At 40.4% G+C, this 17,714-nt stretch overlaps 1 protein-coding gene across 2 annotated transcripts in view; it reads right to left on the bottom strand.

Annotated features, from left to right (window-relative positions):
- Positions 1–1,223: 1,223 nt before the first annotated feature.
- The window catches only part of LOC137595259 (novel protein similar to human membrane-associated guanylate kinase-related (MAGI-3) (MAGI-3)), a 126,877-nt gene continuing 110,386 nt past the window's right edge, over positions 1,224–17,714 (bottom strand). Inside the window, exons 9-22 of one of the 2 annotated variants that reach the window (XM_068315219.1) lie at positions 16,687–16,872; positions 15,270–15,917; positions 13,639–13,670; positions 12,654–12,819; positions 12,486–12,580; positions 12,118–12,325; positions 11,492–11,674; positions 10,850–11,035; positions 10,542–10,638; positions 9,922–10,027; positions 9,530–9,667; positions 7,478–7,616; positions 6,540–6,625; positions 4,064–4,182 (exon numbers count right to left, since the gene is read on the bottom strand). In XM_068315219.1, the coding sequence (XP_068171320.1) occupies positions 6,576–6,625; positions 7,478–7,616; positions 9,530–9,667; positions 9,922–10,027; positions 10,542–10,638; positions 10,850–11,035; positions 11,492–11,674; positions 12,118–12,325; positions 12,486–12,580; positions 12,654–12,819; positions 13,639–13,670; positions 15,270–15,917; positions 16,687–16,872 (2,234 nt within the window). In that variant the 3' untranslated portion in view covers positions 4,064–4,182; positions 6,540–6,575. Of the gene's footprint in view, positions 4,183–6,539; positions 6,626–7,477; positions 7,617–9,529; positions 9,668–9,921; positions 10,028–10,541; positions 10,639–10,849; positions 11,036–11,491; positions 11,675–12,117; positions 12,326–12,485; positions 12,581–12,653; positions 12,820–13,638; positions 13,671–15,269; positions 15,918–16,686; positions 16,873–17,714 lie in introns of both variants that reach the window. The other variant, XM_068315218.1, reaches the window with a different exon arrangement.

Here is a 17,714-nt window from a genome sequence, read left to right as displayed (position 1 = left end):
GTTGTCTACTATAATTGTCAGGACATTCCAGCTCCACACATCATGCCTATACCTAACATTCAATACACTAAATGTCACATTCCAGCCATATAAGCAGTTCAGTTGATTGGATCAGATCAGTCATTATGTAGTCAATGAAGCTGCTCGTCTCTGATCATAACAGGCTCTGAATGACTCAGCAGGTCTCATTCAAACCAAGGTCAAAGTCACTATATGAGGGTACAGTCTAAGAGGCCATTTACAGATTAATCATACTTTTATGTCAGAAACACATTTGATTCAACACTTTTCATTCCCTTAACTGGCCTGGTTAGGTTTGCCACGGATCAAATAGGTTCTTGGTGCTACAGCAAAAATCTCAGGTGTGGATCGGTAATTGTATGAAAGTTATGCCCCGAAAGAGATAATGCATAACACAAGAGCATTCCCTTTTCAAAACGGACCAAAAAAAAGTTTCACTTACAATCCTGAAAAATGTTCAAAGCTTCAATGTAAACTTGTATCAGTTGAAAAGGTCGATTTTTAGATGATTCTTGCAGCTTACCCAACTTTTATTTACTGTGATTCAGAACAAGAGTAAATAAAGAGAAACATAACACTCAAATGTAAAGCTGGAAAGCTATTGACAATGTTTTTTTTGTAGTTTTACTAGATTTCCTTGTTCCTAATTCAGAATGTGTGATTCATCAGTGAATTACAGTACATCCTTATACATTAATGGACATCACTAGATTTGTTTCTTGTATAATCCTTAATCTCTGCATCCTGAATTACATCTAGGTTTTGAAAACAGTCCCTGGAAAAAAGTTAATTTGTGAACTCATGTAAATATGGCTCAAAGATGCAGGCCTGCTTTCAAAACTATTGATGTTTGATGAACGGGACACAAACCTGGTTTAAAATGCCTCTGAGCTTTCTCCTCTTAATAAAGCATCTACTTTGTCCAACTGTCTCCCATCTATGTTGAGAGAAACAATTGGCTACCATGACAACTGGAAATCTCCCATACTTATTGCAACAATGGCCTATGCTGTTTTGTCTCATGCTATTTGATGGCAGGATGAGAGAATCTAAATATGACCTCTGTGACTTTGAGTTCTGATTGTATGAGTGGTACAATTACCCCAAGATCCAGAAATAAATGGGATCATATACAAGTTGATGATATTTTCAGCACAAGAGACCCAAAGGGTGTTTTCAGTAAAACTTTATTTTTCAGTGCATGAGCGGAACACCATGTCAAGGTCATAGTCTATCCTTTGTCATTTTTAAATATTTTGTCATTTTTTTACATAAAAAAATAATGGAGCAATTTAATATACCTCTATTTTTCCCGCAGAGAGAGCACTCAGCAAGTATTTATAAAGGTGCTGTACAATGTACAAACATTTACATTTACTGTTCATACAGAATGTAGAAGGTACTACAAGGATCAGTTCTCTAATGAAGCAACGCAAGGCCACGGTATAATACAGAAATGAGACACAAAATGGTCAAAGTAAAGGAGTAAAGGGGTAAAACAGTGCAGGAGACACACAAAATAAAAAGGGCATTATCTGATTCACCAGACTGGGCTATTTGTACCTGACACCCGTGGCTGGATTCACTCCTTCAACCAACTGAACTATTGCACAAAACCCACTGAGTGGCCAAAAACAAAGCTCCTATTTATTTTTAACCCAGACACCCATAAACAATCTTATCACAGTCAACCAGAGATCTTCACCATCATAACCTTTGCTACTATACTGCATTCCCTGAGGTCATTTGAATATGTCTTAATTTATAAATTGTATTCGTAGATATGTTGAGTATATTTCATATTATATAAATTTCTTGAAACAACAGTGAAATTAGACTTCATCTCATTTTCACTGACCTCACATGATAAATAAATCATCTCAACAATGCACAGAATACATCCAAAACTGTGTATGCCCAGTGACTAAACCACCATCTCACTCTGAACTCCACTAGCCTTACAACTAGCATTACATTTTCGCACAGCAGGCTCAACATGCACACATTTTAAATCCTCAATTTCTTTACTAATTAAAACCATCAGGGAGGTGGCACAAACTTTGCACAGTATTATGTAAATCACCATTTTTAGCTCTAAACACTGAATGTTTTTGAAAAAAAAAAAAAATCACGTCATAAAATAATAAAATGGTAATACATTTGTAGCACGTCAACATCACAAATTAAATACAACTCATGGTCATTCTTTTATGCTACAAGGGCAGATGCAGTGCAATGGAATTCAATAGATATTTAAACATTAGAATCTGTAAAACATGACACATTCAAATATTATATTTTCACAATGACAAACTTTTTGAACGACTGCAAATATTTGGTAGAGTGGCTTGCGCGCTACCTGTACATTTCATGAACTACAAGATTCATGGTAACCCTGACCAAGTACATTGGAAGGATGGTAAAAGCTCAAATAACATGGGAAAATCTTTAAAGTTTATATCAAAATGTGGAACGGCTTGGAATAGCTACATATGCATGTGTGAATGCATTATCTCAATAAGTTACACCTAAGTTGGTTATCACACACATGGTAAACAAGTTGTCAAAACACAAGTTTCTGGTCTTTTTAATGCTAATGTTCAAATGGTGGGAGGTCATGTATAACCACAGAACAGTCTAGAGTCACTGTTGAGGTGAACACTTGCTGGATTGTATCATAAATCTGCCTGGTATTGAGGATGAGAATTGGAAACAACAAACAGGATCATCCTTTGTGATGTGCAGAACACATGCAGTAAAACAAACAAAGGAACTGACTGCATGCAGCTGAGCAAACCTTTAAGAAAAAGACAAGTTCAAAATATCTCATCATGAGATTGAGAGTGAAATTAAATCCTTGATAATGGTCATGTCATGCGTACCAGAAAGGCGAGAGGTGAGGGCCTGTCTCTATTTCTTTGCATATGGATCATTGTATTGTGATGAGTGAAGCACTGTTGGTGGTCATTGTCCCACACAAGGCTTCCAGGATTGGCACATATTAACATCATAATATCTTGTCTGACAAGGCTTTGATATGGTCCACATGCTTGAGTCCAGTATCAGGGATGAGGCAGCGGACAGGGCAGGGGAGTGATGCTACACGCCACATGCAGTGTCACAGGACTTCCAAATGTTGTCTAGCCGAAATAAAACTGCATTTCTCTGTTTTGTGGAAGAACTCAGAATAATCCATCAATGGTGCTGATAAATATTCCATGGCTCAGCTGAAGTATGGTGACTCAATATTCTGTCACAAAGAGTCATGGAGAACCTCTGACTGGGAGACAAGTTTGGCTGTGCTGGGCACTTTCCAAGAGCCGGTGTGAGACAACACAAGTTCTCCTTTGTCGAGCTCTTTATTTTTATTCCTGTCTTCTACCAATTTCCTATCAACTTCTCTCTGCCTTGAGTCTTTACACGCACCTTTGTTGATTTCTTTTACTGCATGAGAGGATCTCATGTAGGTTTGAGACTCCGCTGCCTCTCTTCTTTTAAAAATGTCCTGCTCGCTATCCGGCCTGGTTCTTTGTCCTCTTCCTACCCTCTCCCTTCCTTGTGTACATTGTCTGCTCTCAACATCTCCCAATTTCACATTTTTCTTTCCATAATCCAAGCTCTCTTTGCTTGAAAAGTCTTTTAATCTCTTTTGAGGATCCTGTTGATGCTCGGGGTGCTGTATAGTTGAAGTGACCTGCTGTCCAACTCGAGGAGACTTCCCAGAGTTTGTGGATCGTGTTGCCACCTGAGAAGACCTGCTCCTGCCTTCTGTTTCTTCACCAGTCTTTTTGAGAGAGAGATGGTGCTCTTTGGATTCAGGAAATGTAATCCCCGTTTTCTTTGGGCTGCTTAGCTCTCTATCTTTGTGTATGGGCCTGATCCTCTTGTAAAATTTCCAACGGTCAAGCGGTGGGGGAGAGAGCCCGTCCACCTGCTTTGCTGGCCACTCCCCGCGCTCCTCAACTGAGCTTAAAGCCTTGATTCTGTGTGGCCTGGGGCCTTTTGGGGATAAGTTACTCCAGCTATGGGAATGTTTCAGTTTGCTGGAGAAGTGATGTGAGACAAAGACTGAAGTCCCAGTGGGAGATGGAGAGGATGAAATATCAGAGAACACCTCTCTGGAACGACTTGTGGGTGAAATGAGTCGTTGATCAAGTCGACCTGCAACAGAGGCACATGTTTTACAAAGGATGCAGGGGCATGTCTAAAGATTGAACACTAAGGTGTCCCAAGTAAGACACACACACACACACACACACACACACACACACACACACACACACACACACACACACACACACACACACACACTCTGGGTCGCTATATGGCGGATTTTCATTTTTCGCAGGTAGTCCTGGCACACATTAAATGCAAGTAACGAGGGATTACTGTGCTATAATTTGCTTTTTCCATTACATTCATTTAGTGTAGCTTTTAGCCAAAATGAATTACAACACAAGTGTGAAGATTTTCAGTCAATCCATGATAGCTCTTGTGTTGAACAAACTTAACTGAACTTTTTGGAAAAACCTTAAATACGTTTATGTCCTACATCTTCCATACAGCGATTTGCCATTATTGGTGATTTTGTTACCACCATTGGTGGCAAACTGTAGAAAACATGGCTGTGCCACAGGATCACCAACGTAACCCAAACGTCTACATGGAAGATGTAATGCAAATCCTGTTCTTCCTACAATGGAACTGCCCCAAAGCACTGGTTCATATTGTTGGATTATAAGTCAAAAACAAAATCCAGGAAGTGTGGAGCATACATGGAGTATCTCAGCAGATTGGACTGCAACATCCAGTTCACTGAGGAGGATGTCAGGGACAACAGCTGGCTTTTTCTGACTGTTCAGTGCAGATTGGCAGGGATGGGTCCCTCGGTGTAGAAGTGTACAGGAAACGCACCCACAGACTAATATCTGTGGTTCAACACTCACTACACTCTGCGACGTAAACTAGGAGTCATTGGGGCATTACACCAATGGGGTCAAAATGTACCCCCAATGGCAGAGAGGGAGGAGAAGAAACACATGCAGACCACACTCCAAACATGTTTACTCCAATTGGGTTTTTACTGAAATCATCAGACCCAAAACAGACCACAGAGTGAGAGAAGGCAGATGTAAAACTGTTGTCTTTCCTCACTTTGGCTGGGGTACCAGATAACCTGACATGGGTTTTGAATAAACACAGCATGCCTGTAAACTAAGTCTACCACCACCCCTGAGACAGAGGTTGGTTCACTGTGAGGACAAGACACCCAGAGGCTGAGTGGTTTAGTTAATGCAGTTTAGTGCTGTGAGAACTGTCCTGACATGTGGGAGACAAACAACCACAATGAATGGAGCACCACAAGAGATCAAATATCTCAGGGCAGCACTCAGCAGTCCTTCTGCACCTGAAGGATTAGGAGTATTTGTTTGAAGACAACACTGTACACAAATTGGCCAAGGAAGATAGTCAGTCGAAGAGATGGGTTTAAGAGGCCATCTGTATCAAACCTTAATACCATTCCTCGACAGAGGAGGCCTTCAACATTAGCTGTTCTCCACGTATATTTTGGGTTCCCTCTACAGAAAGTTCAAATCTGATCTGCATGACTGTGGGAAGCAAACGACATAACGCCGTCAAAACGACTGGAAGGTGACTCAAACCCCCCGGGGACGAGAGCGTACAAGCCCAGAAGTGACACCTATATGACCAGGTACCAACGGTGTCATTGTGACTTGAGGATTTTAAATACAGTTATCCCTTGCATATCAACACGTGCAATTTCATTACATCGCTAATGTTTAGTAGGTACGTGATAGCGTACGCGCATTCTATTGGGTGACAGCATCCAGAAGTGTGCTGCGTTCCGTGAGTCTCAGAACTCAGCGCACTTCGGTGAGAAACAAAAGTGCTTTAAACACTTTTGTGAAAAAAGGGGTGGGAAAATGTAATACAGATAGAGGATGGTTAAGTGTCAGTATGGGGAGGGTTCATAAACATTTAAATTACCGTAAATAATAAAATAGTTTGTTGCTATATCGCGGAATTTTGATTTTGCTGGTGGTTCCTGGAACGCATTAACCGCAAGTAACGAGGGGTTACTGTACCCCAACTAGGTTAAATATCCATAACTCCCCACCAGCCATTCATTGGATGACAGTTAAAATGTCTTCAAGCTCTTCCTGAAAGTCCAGCTGACTTTATTCAACACAGAGATAATTAGTGTGGCACCAAACAAATACTAAAAAAGGTTCACACCTTTTTCTAGAAATTGCACCCCTAAAAAATGTGAGGTATACAAAAAATAATTATGCACAATGAAAAATTCTAAGTTTAAATTAAATCAACTTTATTACTGAGAAGTTTATCATACGTAAGATAATGAGGAGAGTTGATCAAGCAAATCGGAGTCTTTGACCACATGGGCTCAAAACTATTATATGTTCAACACAAAACCCTGGCCTGTAAGGAGAGAAGGAAGAAAAGCAGTAGATTGAAGTTTTGACAATAAGAATTACCAAGGTAAAAGAAGAGGCCATAAAAGAGTGGAGATGTTAGTGTTGGTGTTCAGTGTAGTAGCACACAGTAGAAGAAGCTGTACTACCTGCATCAGGGGCAAGAAGAAAAGAGCCAAAGAAAGAAGATGGTTAGAGGTTGAATGAAAGAATAAGTACATTTGAATGAACACAAACTTCACACATTAGACTCAATTATTTCTCTGTTGGAGTCATTACCATTAGCTTTAAATTTGTTGGATTTATGCATTTAGCATGTCTAAAACAACTTAATGTCTCCTTCACCAAGCATATAAAAAAGCAAATTCAGTCCAGCTTGTTTAACGTGTTTGTGTTGTTAATGTGAAAATATATTTAATCTTTATTATGCCACGTAATTTAAATAAATAGTTTGGCGAGCAGTTGACTCTCGCATTGCGCATCTAAATATGGCGCTGAACAAATGAACCAGAATCCACAAGGTCACAAGACATTTTTTTTATCCTTTGAGCAGAGCTAGGATTCCTGTTTAATAATGGTTCTATGCTACGTGACATAAGTTAACTTCATTGACTTTAAAATCCTATTCAAACAGGGTGCTACAGGGGCCTGTACTCACTAATATGTATGCATGCGTTTGAACCACTAACTAGAGTGTGCTTTCTTAATTTCTATTTTCCCTTCGGGGATCAAATCAGTATATACAATTAAAAAAAAATAATTAAACTGGTACCATTTTTCATGTTTCTGTGAGAAGTAAATGAGCAAATGAGGAGTTTTTTCCAATTAAAATGAATTTGTTTCCAAGATGAATGATTATATGCCATGCTTTTCTGATACACAGATTAAGTTGATGAATTTTATTTAGTCAAGTAAATACTAATGTTGCATTGACCAACATACATTAAGTGATCATTGTGTAATCATTGTGTAATTATTGTGTGATCATTGTGTGTACTTACTGCCATCTTGAGCCACACCCGCCCCAGGTCGCAGCAGCAGTACTACTTTGCTTCCTCCAGCCTGGATCAGGTCAATAGCCCGTGTATGGGAGATGCCTCGTGCTGGCTCCCCATTTATCTCAACTATTTCATCTCCCACCTGTCAGCAACATGTAAAAAATAAAAAATAAACAGAAACAAACCAATAAAAAAACATAGCTTGCACGCACTTTCATTTAAACATACACAGGTGATGTGCTCACCAACACCTGGGTATGTCTAAAAAGTGAAAACACGTCAGTCTCTTAGGATCTAATCATTGTCGACATTCCTGCCCTCCCTTGGATCAGAAAAGTCATGGCCAGAGACCGCAGCCTGGAGAAATTTTGATTCTGGACACTTGCTGCACGTCTCAATTTCCATCTCATCCAAATGTTAGTCATGTGATATTTTCATCCCAGCGGAACACTTATAATATTGTTGAACCACAAGTCAGTAAATAATAGAGGCCAGGTAGGTAGATAGAGAATAAAACATGCAGAGCATCAAGCATGCGACACTAACAGTTTTAGTTAAATCTCTGGTGCATTTAGACCACAGCAACGTAAAGGATATTATTCCAGATTTACTTCACCTCCATAAACTGGCAAATGTGCAAACATTTGGCAATGTCATCATTTATCAGTCTTTATTTAACAATACTCAGAAAACATTTTTTATTTAATCAAGCATCAGTTTTGTATTTGCTGCTCACTGAAAAAAAACTTTTGGCTCAGGTGTGGAAAGACACATCTGTCTACAATATAATCAGCAAGGGACTTCAACATTAATGAACCACTTCTTAGAATTGTAAATCTCAGACCCACAATTAATCCTATTGGTTTTACTAACTCTTTGATCTATGTTTTAGTCCTACCACAATTTAATTTGTAAAAATTCTGTGCACATTCTCTATAATCAACTGTGAATACAATGCATCTCATTATCCATAAACAAATTCCAATACAATACACTGAGCACTTTCATTAGAATTTTTGGAAAATGACATCATGTACTTACTCTATGTCCTGATGACTTATCTTAGCTCCACTCGGAAAGCAAATTTCTCTAATAGCCCCAGGACCACCAAGATTTTAAGAAGAGCATATTTGGTGGGACGAATATTGTTGTATTATTAGATCTTCTATGTCTGCTTATCAGTGCTTTGGACATAATGGAACCAATTTAAAGTAAAGTCTACGGTTCAAGTGCATTTGTATTTGCTTTTTGCTGGTTAAACTGTGTCTTATCTGGGTGTGAAGTAAGGTGCAAGTGCAAGAGCATCAATCAGGTGTGTTTTAGCATAACATAATGTACATTCAACCAATGAGAGGATCTCCACTATTACCCAGAAAATAGCAATATGCCAGGGTGGCCTCATGTCACCTCTTTAAAAACATTTCACACAGAAAACACATTAATCTGCAGTGAATGAACAGCAGCATAATTTTTCAGTATGTCTACGTCGTTTATGCATGAAGTACTCCAGTTTCATTTCAATACATCTACTTGAACCAAGAAAAGATCGACAAGAATCAAACGTTCATTAATACTATGTGAGTGAACTTAATACTGTAAATTCACACACATAGTTCACAGAGAGATTATTTGTAAAGCAGCCATAATTCTGATGAATCCTGAGGCACTGGTGGTGCTGCAGTGAAACGTGTGAACCAGTTAATAAAACGCATGGAAAGATAAAAACACACAAAACAATGTAGGTCATAATGTTGGAACCAATCATTACATCACAAGTATGTAAGAGGAACAAAACAATGTCGACACATTATCTGATTAATGTACCCTTAAGTGGCTGGAAAAGTGCACCATTGACGATGTTGGTCAGTTGATCACCCCTACTTTCACTACCTACGTAGGTGCATTTGTGGATGTAAGCAGAGTATGATTGCTTCTGGTATGTAAGCACTGGGCCTAAATATGATGGCTAACAATGACAAATATTACATAAATATCAAGTCCAATGTTTTAGTCCCTCAGGGAGTTTCTAGCTACAGTCTGGTAAACTGCACTCACATGGATTCTTCCATCAAGCTCAGCAGGTCCATCCTCAGCCAGTCTCAGGATGTACAGTCCCATGTTGTACTCGGTTCCCCCTCGAAGACTAAATCCAAAGCCCCTGGGACCCCTCTCTAACTCCACTGTCAGACAACCCTACACAACGTGAAGGTCACAAAATTTCTAATAAAAATAAAATGCTTTCACACAAAGAACGGTGTGTCATGTTAACAAAGGACAGACAGACAGACTGACTGACTGACTGCAAACTGCGAAATTCAGAATTATAAATTACAAACTACGTATATAGACTGGAGCCTACATATCTATTATGCAAAAATTGATACCCTGAGTAACTTTCAGATGGATAGGTAGACATTTAGAGGACAGACTGAGAAGACTTTTCTTACCTGGTTGGGTCCTGTCACACACAACGTTCCCTGCTCACCAAGTGAAAGAGTCTTGCAGTCAGACCAGTTAACTCCCTCTCTCTTCTCCTCCACATCCAGGTTGTAACTAAGACAAACAAGCAATGTATTACTTCAGTCATGCATCCTGTAAACAGCACACAGCAGGACAAACCACAATAATCCTACGTTTAATACTTTCAAATCAGATTAGATTTTATTTGACAGATTCAAGGTTTGATTTCTACCCATCATTTTATTAATAGTAGCAATACCAATACTTTTTTTTAATTGTTGGAGTCTCTTGCTGCATTTTCACTCTATGTCAGTGCATCATCACTTTTACCAACGGAGCAGCAAACACCACACAGGGAGAAGCAGATGCTTTTAAAAGCTTCAGTTTGGTGACATTTGGAAAATTTTGATGTACCATTTAGGCACAAATTCTGAAAATATAAAAACTGACAGACTGTATCTTAACATCTAAAACGTACTGACTCAGGAAAATCAATACACAGGGCTTGACAGTATAATTATGCAAAAGACAGGGATGCTTTAAAGGCTTCTTTTCCACTGGTGACTTTATTTATTTACAATATTTATGGCTGAACATAGATTCTTACCGTTCATCCTGTAGAGATGGTCTCAGTCCAGTGGCTCTGTGCTGAAGAGCGGGACTCTGTTTAGCTGAACTGGCTCCAGATGGAGGGCCCTTGTATTCTATAATGCAGTTTCATGTTACAGCAGTCAGCAAAAAGTCAACCTGCAAATGTTTCATATTTACTACAAGCTAAAATGGCCAGCTCCCTGCGACTTGCCAAAGCGGATGAAATGGTTGAAGATGAATGAGTGAATGAATGAATAAAATGGCTAGCATTCAATTATGTTTAGCTAAATGTAAATTCTGTCTGCAAAAGATGCATGCTCTCACCATCCTCAGGAACCACTGTGAGGGTGACAACATGGCCAGCATCCTTGATGAGCTGTACAATGTCATTGTGAGAGAGCTCGATGATAGAGCGCCCGTTGACTGCAGAAATACGATCTCCGACATGCAGCAGGCCACAGCGATCGGTGGGACTTCCTTCGATAATTCGACCAATTTTGTGTGGAATAACTGAAATTGTTTTTGCAAAGACAAACGAGACATGAAAACCCAGATTGAAAGATTGTTATGGAAATTCTGAAATATATTAAGCAAGAATGGTGAAGCCTGATGGAAAATGGACCCATGCTTTTTGCTGACAAATAACAGTTTATTCTATGCCTCTTTTAAGAGGGTTGAATATCTATAAATGCTGACATGAAAGACAGAATGTCCTTCTCTAAGGACGAGTTAATATCCATCTATACCTATATTTACCTTTAATACATTCTACTTAACAATGACACCAGAACACAAGTAGTCTAAGTCTTTTTCCTTGTCTTCAATGTGTCTGCATTCTTAATAAAGACAAAGTGACTTAGGACCGAGCATACATACTGTACATGTCTAGAAATCTGTTTCCCCTCTATAAATTGGTTTTCTATACTGTTTACCTTGAAAAATGGACAAATAGTCTAACATACACACCTCCATATGGTGGTTTACTCTTGGAGGTCAGAATAACGAAGCCAAAGCCTTCAGTTTCCTTGCGGTGGAGCGTGATGTCAAAGGACTCGTGGTCCAAAGCGCTGGGCATTGGTAGGTGAGGGAGCTTAGGAGATCCATTCACCAATACTGGAGTCATTTCCTGAGCCTCTTCGTCTGTTGCTTCTGAAAATGCATGGATGCTAATGTAATTAAAGTGTTTACATATTGTTTGCATATCTGTAGCTATATGGATTTCTCTGTATTTATAGAATGCTGTTCACACATGAGATTTATGCAAATAAAAGTAATCGAGTGGTTTCTCATGAGTGAATATTATAAACAAAGTCACGGTGGAGCAGCGTTATCTCCAGAATGAGGTTGTTGAAATTCTGCGCACACACTCTGTTTCTGAGTTGTAGTCTGCAACCATCACACTGCTATCATACCTGTCAAAATATAACTTGCATCACTTGAAGTAGCTGATAACCTAGACACACTGTGGAATGACTCATTTTATTTCAATATGAAACAGTGGAAAGAAGTCTTCTATCGCCACATATTATCAGATTATTACTTAATTTGATGTAAAATATCCAAACTGTGCCAAATGTCCTTTCATTACACACCTCTGTAGATGACCTTCCTGCGTACTGTCAGCATGACTTGACCATTACGGGCAGCATTGGTCATCAGATCCAGCACCTGCTTGTGCGAGCGGCCTTTCACCATGACCCCATCAATGCCAATGAGCTCATCCCCTGCTCTCAGACGGCCATCCTTCTCCGCTGCACCACTGGGTACAATGGCCCCGATGAACACCTGGGGGAATACATTCTGATACAATGCTAGCATATTAGTGGCAGAGATAAAAATAGTCTGATAGTTGTAAAACAAGGGCAAACAACTGGCCTTTCTGTGCATTCTAAAATTTACAACAAAAATTAAAATATTTAAAATTTGTATGCAAGATGTGATTCTGTGATTCTATGCTTACTGGCTGTTGTGGTCCCTCTCCTCCCAAAACACGGAAACCAAAGCCTGTTTCAATGTCTCTCTTCAGAAAAACGTCAATGTCTTTGGCGTGAGGCTCTGCGGATCAGAAATAACGTGGGAATTTGAACCAGACATAGGGTTAAAAAGCTATTTCTGTGATGACGCTTACGTCTGCTGTCCAGCAGGGCTTTGGACTTCAGGTACAGTTCTGCGGCATCGTGTTTAGGAGAGTCGATGGAGCGCAGGGTGCTCACGTTGGAGTGGTAAGTCAGAGCCTGGGGGGCCGAGTCCAAGTTAGTGTCCAAAGTCTCAGTGCTGGCCATCATTTCCTGTCTCTGAATTGTTAAAAAAAAGGTAAAATTTTTATGTATTATATATATATATATATATATATATATATATATATATATATATATATATATATATATATATATATATATATATATATATATATATATGAACATAAAAAAACCCTTAAAAGTATCAATATTTACAACATACACACTTGTATTTTCTGCTTAGTCATCTGCTTAGTCATTCATCTATGACAACTATACTATCCAGGCTCATTACCCAAGATAAGTAGCTGAGCAGCTAGTAGTGATGAATTACTTTAAGTAATTTAGTCCCTTTCACATTTTCTGCTTTTAAAACATCAACAACTCTCAATTGAAACCCTTCTGTGTTTTGAAGGCCACACAATCAAATTTAATGGTAAAAGAGCGTCCTCAGGAAAAAAACAAAGATTTCCAAAATAACTATTAGATTTCAGACCAACAGGCAATTTTTTCATTGCCTTATTATATAATATTATTATATTACCTGCAAACTGTTGTAATAATGTAAAATGTTGTTGTAAAATGGCTCATCCATGCTTCATTACCATTACCATTACCATTACTTTGTGCTATTGTCCCCTGACAATAGCACTAAGAATACCAATACTTAATGGAAGTAATTAAGGCTGTTTTTCCAAGCAAACAAAAGGAGATGCTCAGAAGCATAATCAATATTCAAATTTATTGCCATCATTTCATTTTATGCAATAGATGCTTATTGGTTGAGCTGAAAGACAAAAATCTTTGAAATTAAATGGATGAGACCCCTTGGAGGTACAAAAGCGCAGAAATAGGAAGATATGGATTTCCACTCACAGGCTTTAGACTCTTCACAGGGGATGTTTGACCTGTGTAGAGACATACAACAGACATTGGAGGTAACGTAAATACAGCGATTACTGAACCACCAGATGGCACTGTCTCTCTGATGGTGGGCAAAACAGCAGTGACCATAAAAACAAAGCAGTGAACTGCTCCAAACTCAAGAGGTGTACTCACTCAGGAACGCTCCATTAGGGAATATACATTCTTGTGACATTAAAGATACATACGGAAGATAGAGGCAATGCATGCGCTGGACTACTGACTACATGTTAGCCTACTGCAGGGCGAAGCGAGTGGGTTGTGGGCACCAGATAGTCATGCATGTAATTCAATGACTGATAATTCCCTTCCCTCGGTGTTTGCTGCACAGTACACCCACACATTCTATCTGAGGAGTTGCAGATCATCACTTGTGGCCCCATTCCCTCTCCTTAGCTCTCCACATAAAATGGATTAACAAACACTCCTCTAGAGCCTGCAGCCCCAAGGGACCAGACCAACACTCCGCTTGATGATGGCTTAATGGAGTCTGAGGTAAAAGGGGAAGAAGCAGCAGCATTTTCTGCGTCAATGCTAAATTCCCAATCCAACATTTTCATTCATTCCAAAAGAACAAATATGGCAAGTGTGCTGTACACACACCTGAAGCACATCATTTCCTCCTTTCTTTAACATCTACTACTCAGTGATGCTCTCTCTCACAGACACACACACGCACGCACGCACGCACGCACGCACACACACACACACACACACACACACAGTGATTATCTAATGAGGGTTAGAGTTGGCTTTAGCTTTTCAATTGTGCACACTGGGTGAGGATGAGCCTAGCTCTGCAACAGCTGGGGAGGCATGCAAGGCGTGAGGGACATGGTAATGGTAGCACAACAGTGTGGGAGAGTAATCTAGGGAAAAAAAGAGAAGGGCTGTGATGAGGACGTCCCTGAGGACCTCTCCCTCTACGTACATTTGGCCATGGCTCTTTCAGGAGCCACAGATGTAGTGGCATGAACAAATGGACTGCACTCTGCTGATGATCAAAGCCAATCCGTGGCTCATAGTCTTATGCATCAAATCCTCATGGTGGCCCAAGAGGATGCAGGAAACATTTGAAGGGTGCACAGCTTCCTCCCTCTCTCCCTCAGAACCAAGCACATCTTCACACTTACGTAATTCCTGCTCTCAGAGTCGTAACAGATTGCGTTACGCCTCAACAGGAGTCACCATAAACAGATGAGAATGCTCAAGATATACAAGCAGCGCCTGGTAATAGTAAGAGGTAATAGTATCCAGGCTGATTATTATATGCATCTACTATAGGAGTGTAAGTGAATCATCTCAACTGTAATTGTACAAGCCACAGACCCAGTGTCATCACACAGGATGTGGAACAACATTGTATAGTCAGTGGTCAGCGGTAGGCCTTCGACAAGCCACATCACCTCAGCTCCTGTTAGTATCAACACTGACCTTACCTCCCATGAGTGCTGGAGTTGTATTGACAGAAATAAGACGGTGTCTCACAGGACGGTATGAGAATCAAGAATGATAGAAGAACATCTTTCATCCTGCAGGACATGATCCGCAAATACAGAGATGTAAAGATCTTTCAGTCTTACCTCCACGGAGCACTACAACTGCCACTTCGCTCCCCACAGGTAAGTCTTTGAGAATATCCACCACTTGGGCATGGGTCAGCGTTTGGACATTCTGTCTGTTGATCTCCTTGATGACGTCTCCTTTTTGCAGGCCACGGCACCACTGGGCATCTAGAATCATTTTAACCTTCTGCCCCAGTGGGCAGTCAGCTATGGCAAACCCAAACCCTCCAGGTCCCTTCACCAGTGACACGCTCACCAGTTCTGGCTGTATCAAAGCAGCAGCCACATCCCCACGCTCCCCCTGCCTCCCATTTGGCAGAGCCGCCACAACGGGCCGGCCGCTGGCATCCATGGTGACATAATGGAGCTCCTGAGAGGAGCCGTGAAGGACGTCGCCTTTCACGAGCAGCGGCTGTCCATTGATGAGCGGCACAGCCGTCACTACCTCTCCACCATGGAGGGCCTGTGGGGGTTGGGTGGCTGGTGGGGGAGGAGGAGGCGGAAGAGGGTCATCGCTCTCAAGATCTACATCTGGAGGAAGTGGGTAACCACGGCAAAGAACCATGTCCACATATTGGTTGGTGGGAATCGACTGGAACATCTGCACTACCTCTGGGTGAGTTTTCCCAAGGACAGACGTCCCGTTAATCTCAACAATCACGTCACCTAAGATAGATAGAAGGAAAAAACAAAAACAAGAAAAGAAGTGGAGGACAGGTTTCTTCTCTACTATGTGATGCAGATTCATCTATTTCTTTACATTTCTTTGTTAGACAGAATCATCTCCTAAAACACTGCAGTCCTAGTCACTTCTCTCTTGTATTTTCATTTTGACAGCTTCCTCTATATCTTCCCTTTCCTTTTTTATCAGTCATTTCTACTTTTCTCCCCATCTTTTACTCAGTTGCTCCACTGAGCAGACCTGAACAGTTCTCTCTGCTTCAACTATGCCGAGGTGATGGGTGTAGCTTTCTGTCACACTGAAGAATTGTAACTATCATTTACATCCACAGAGCTCACAGCTATGTGTTTCTATGGACAGCTGAAAGGCAATGGCAAGATCAGGAACAGAAAAAACAAACATTTTAGATGGTTTTACACCCATTTTAATCTCTGTCTGCTATAAAAAATATGGCATGGGCATTGCTGGAGTTGTTTTTATTGCTTTGTTAAGCTCAAGGGACAATTTAAAGGTCAAGTAAACACAGCACAAGTGAAGTTAACACCTCCAGGTGCATTGCTGGAGCGCACTCGATGCAAGCTGCCTGTAAAATAATTTTCTGTAATATTTTGGAAATTAGCACATACATCATCCTGCCAGCGAAATGTGATTCTTACTGCTCATCTGAAAAGGAACACTCTCCACTATCATCTAAGCTTATGTGGTGACTCATAAATAAAGGTAGAGTACTACATCTGTGGAGGCTTTCCTTACCAGATGCCATCTTGTTGTCATGGGCAGCAGGGCCGTCGCCTAGTACGTTTTTCACCTGCAGAAACTCATCTGTGCGGTCACCTCCAATGATGGTGAATCCAAAGCCCTGGGAGCTTTTTTTCAGCGCTGTGTGGAACATCTCACCTTTCAGCTGACTGGGGTCTGCAGTGAACCCAGAGGTTCCACCTGTACATGCAATTAAATTGTGGATGATAGCATATAGAGTATGAAAGGCCGAAATGCTGGTGGCATAAAATCTTCAAACATTGCCCAACATGAAATGCAGCACTTGTAAGAGGTAAAATCCATTTATGTCTTCAATGGATGTCAGCTTTATGCATTACATGCCAATTATCACCGCAGTAATTAGCCATTTCTAATTAACAAGCACGATTTACATGCCTGAATTAGATAAACCCAGCAGACCTTTTTGCACAACTATGATAAGAAAAGAGCACAAACAGACAGATACAATCAAATGGAAGGTTAGTTTCATAGGCTAAATTACACCTTATCTGTTATGTGCTACCTCAAATTACAAAACTATACAGCGGAACAGTGATTTAACACTTCTGACAGGATCCAATTTAGCACCCCATCTCTTTCTATCCCCTCCATGCGGAAGTCAGTGACTCAGAAAAAAGCAGGTTTGTCAGTGTTGACTTTTTATAACTTCAGCAAGGAACAACTTAAGGTCAGTGGCGACATGAACGTTGAACAGCAGCTTGTCTGTGACATAAACACTAGATAACAGACTGTCAGGGTCACACTGCATTAAACCGAGTAGCTCTCCTATCTCTCAGCACTTTGAATCATGAACAAACCATCTTTCCTGTGCTGCCTGATGGTACCTGATTGCGTAGTCTAGGCCGTCTTACAGCTTTGACGTAAAAATTCTGAATCCAAAGGCAGCGAGTGACAAGCAATGCAAGTTCCAGTTGCTGTGCTGAATAGTGAGGTGATGCTCTGGGATGCCAGAGGAGCTGAAGTACAAATATAGGGTTTATCAGTTAAATATTACAAATACT

The sequence above is a fragment of the Antennarius striatus genome, chromosome 5 (assembly GCF_040054535.1).
Source record: "Antennarius striatus isolate MH-2024 chromosome 5, ASM4005453v1, whole genome shotgun sequence".
NCBI classification, from domain to species: Eukaryota; Metazoa; Chordata; class Actinopteri; order Lophiiformes; family Antennariidae; genus Antennarius; species Antennarius striatus.
Note: the sequence above shows the minus strand (reverse complement) of the source record. Positions and strands in the feature narration are given on the sequence as shown.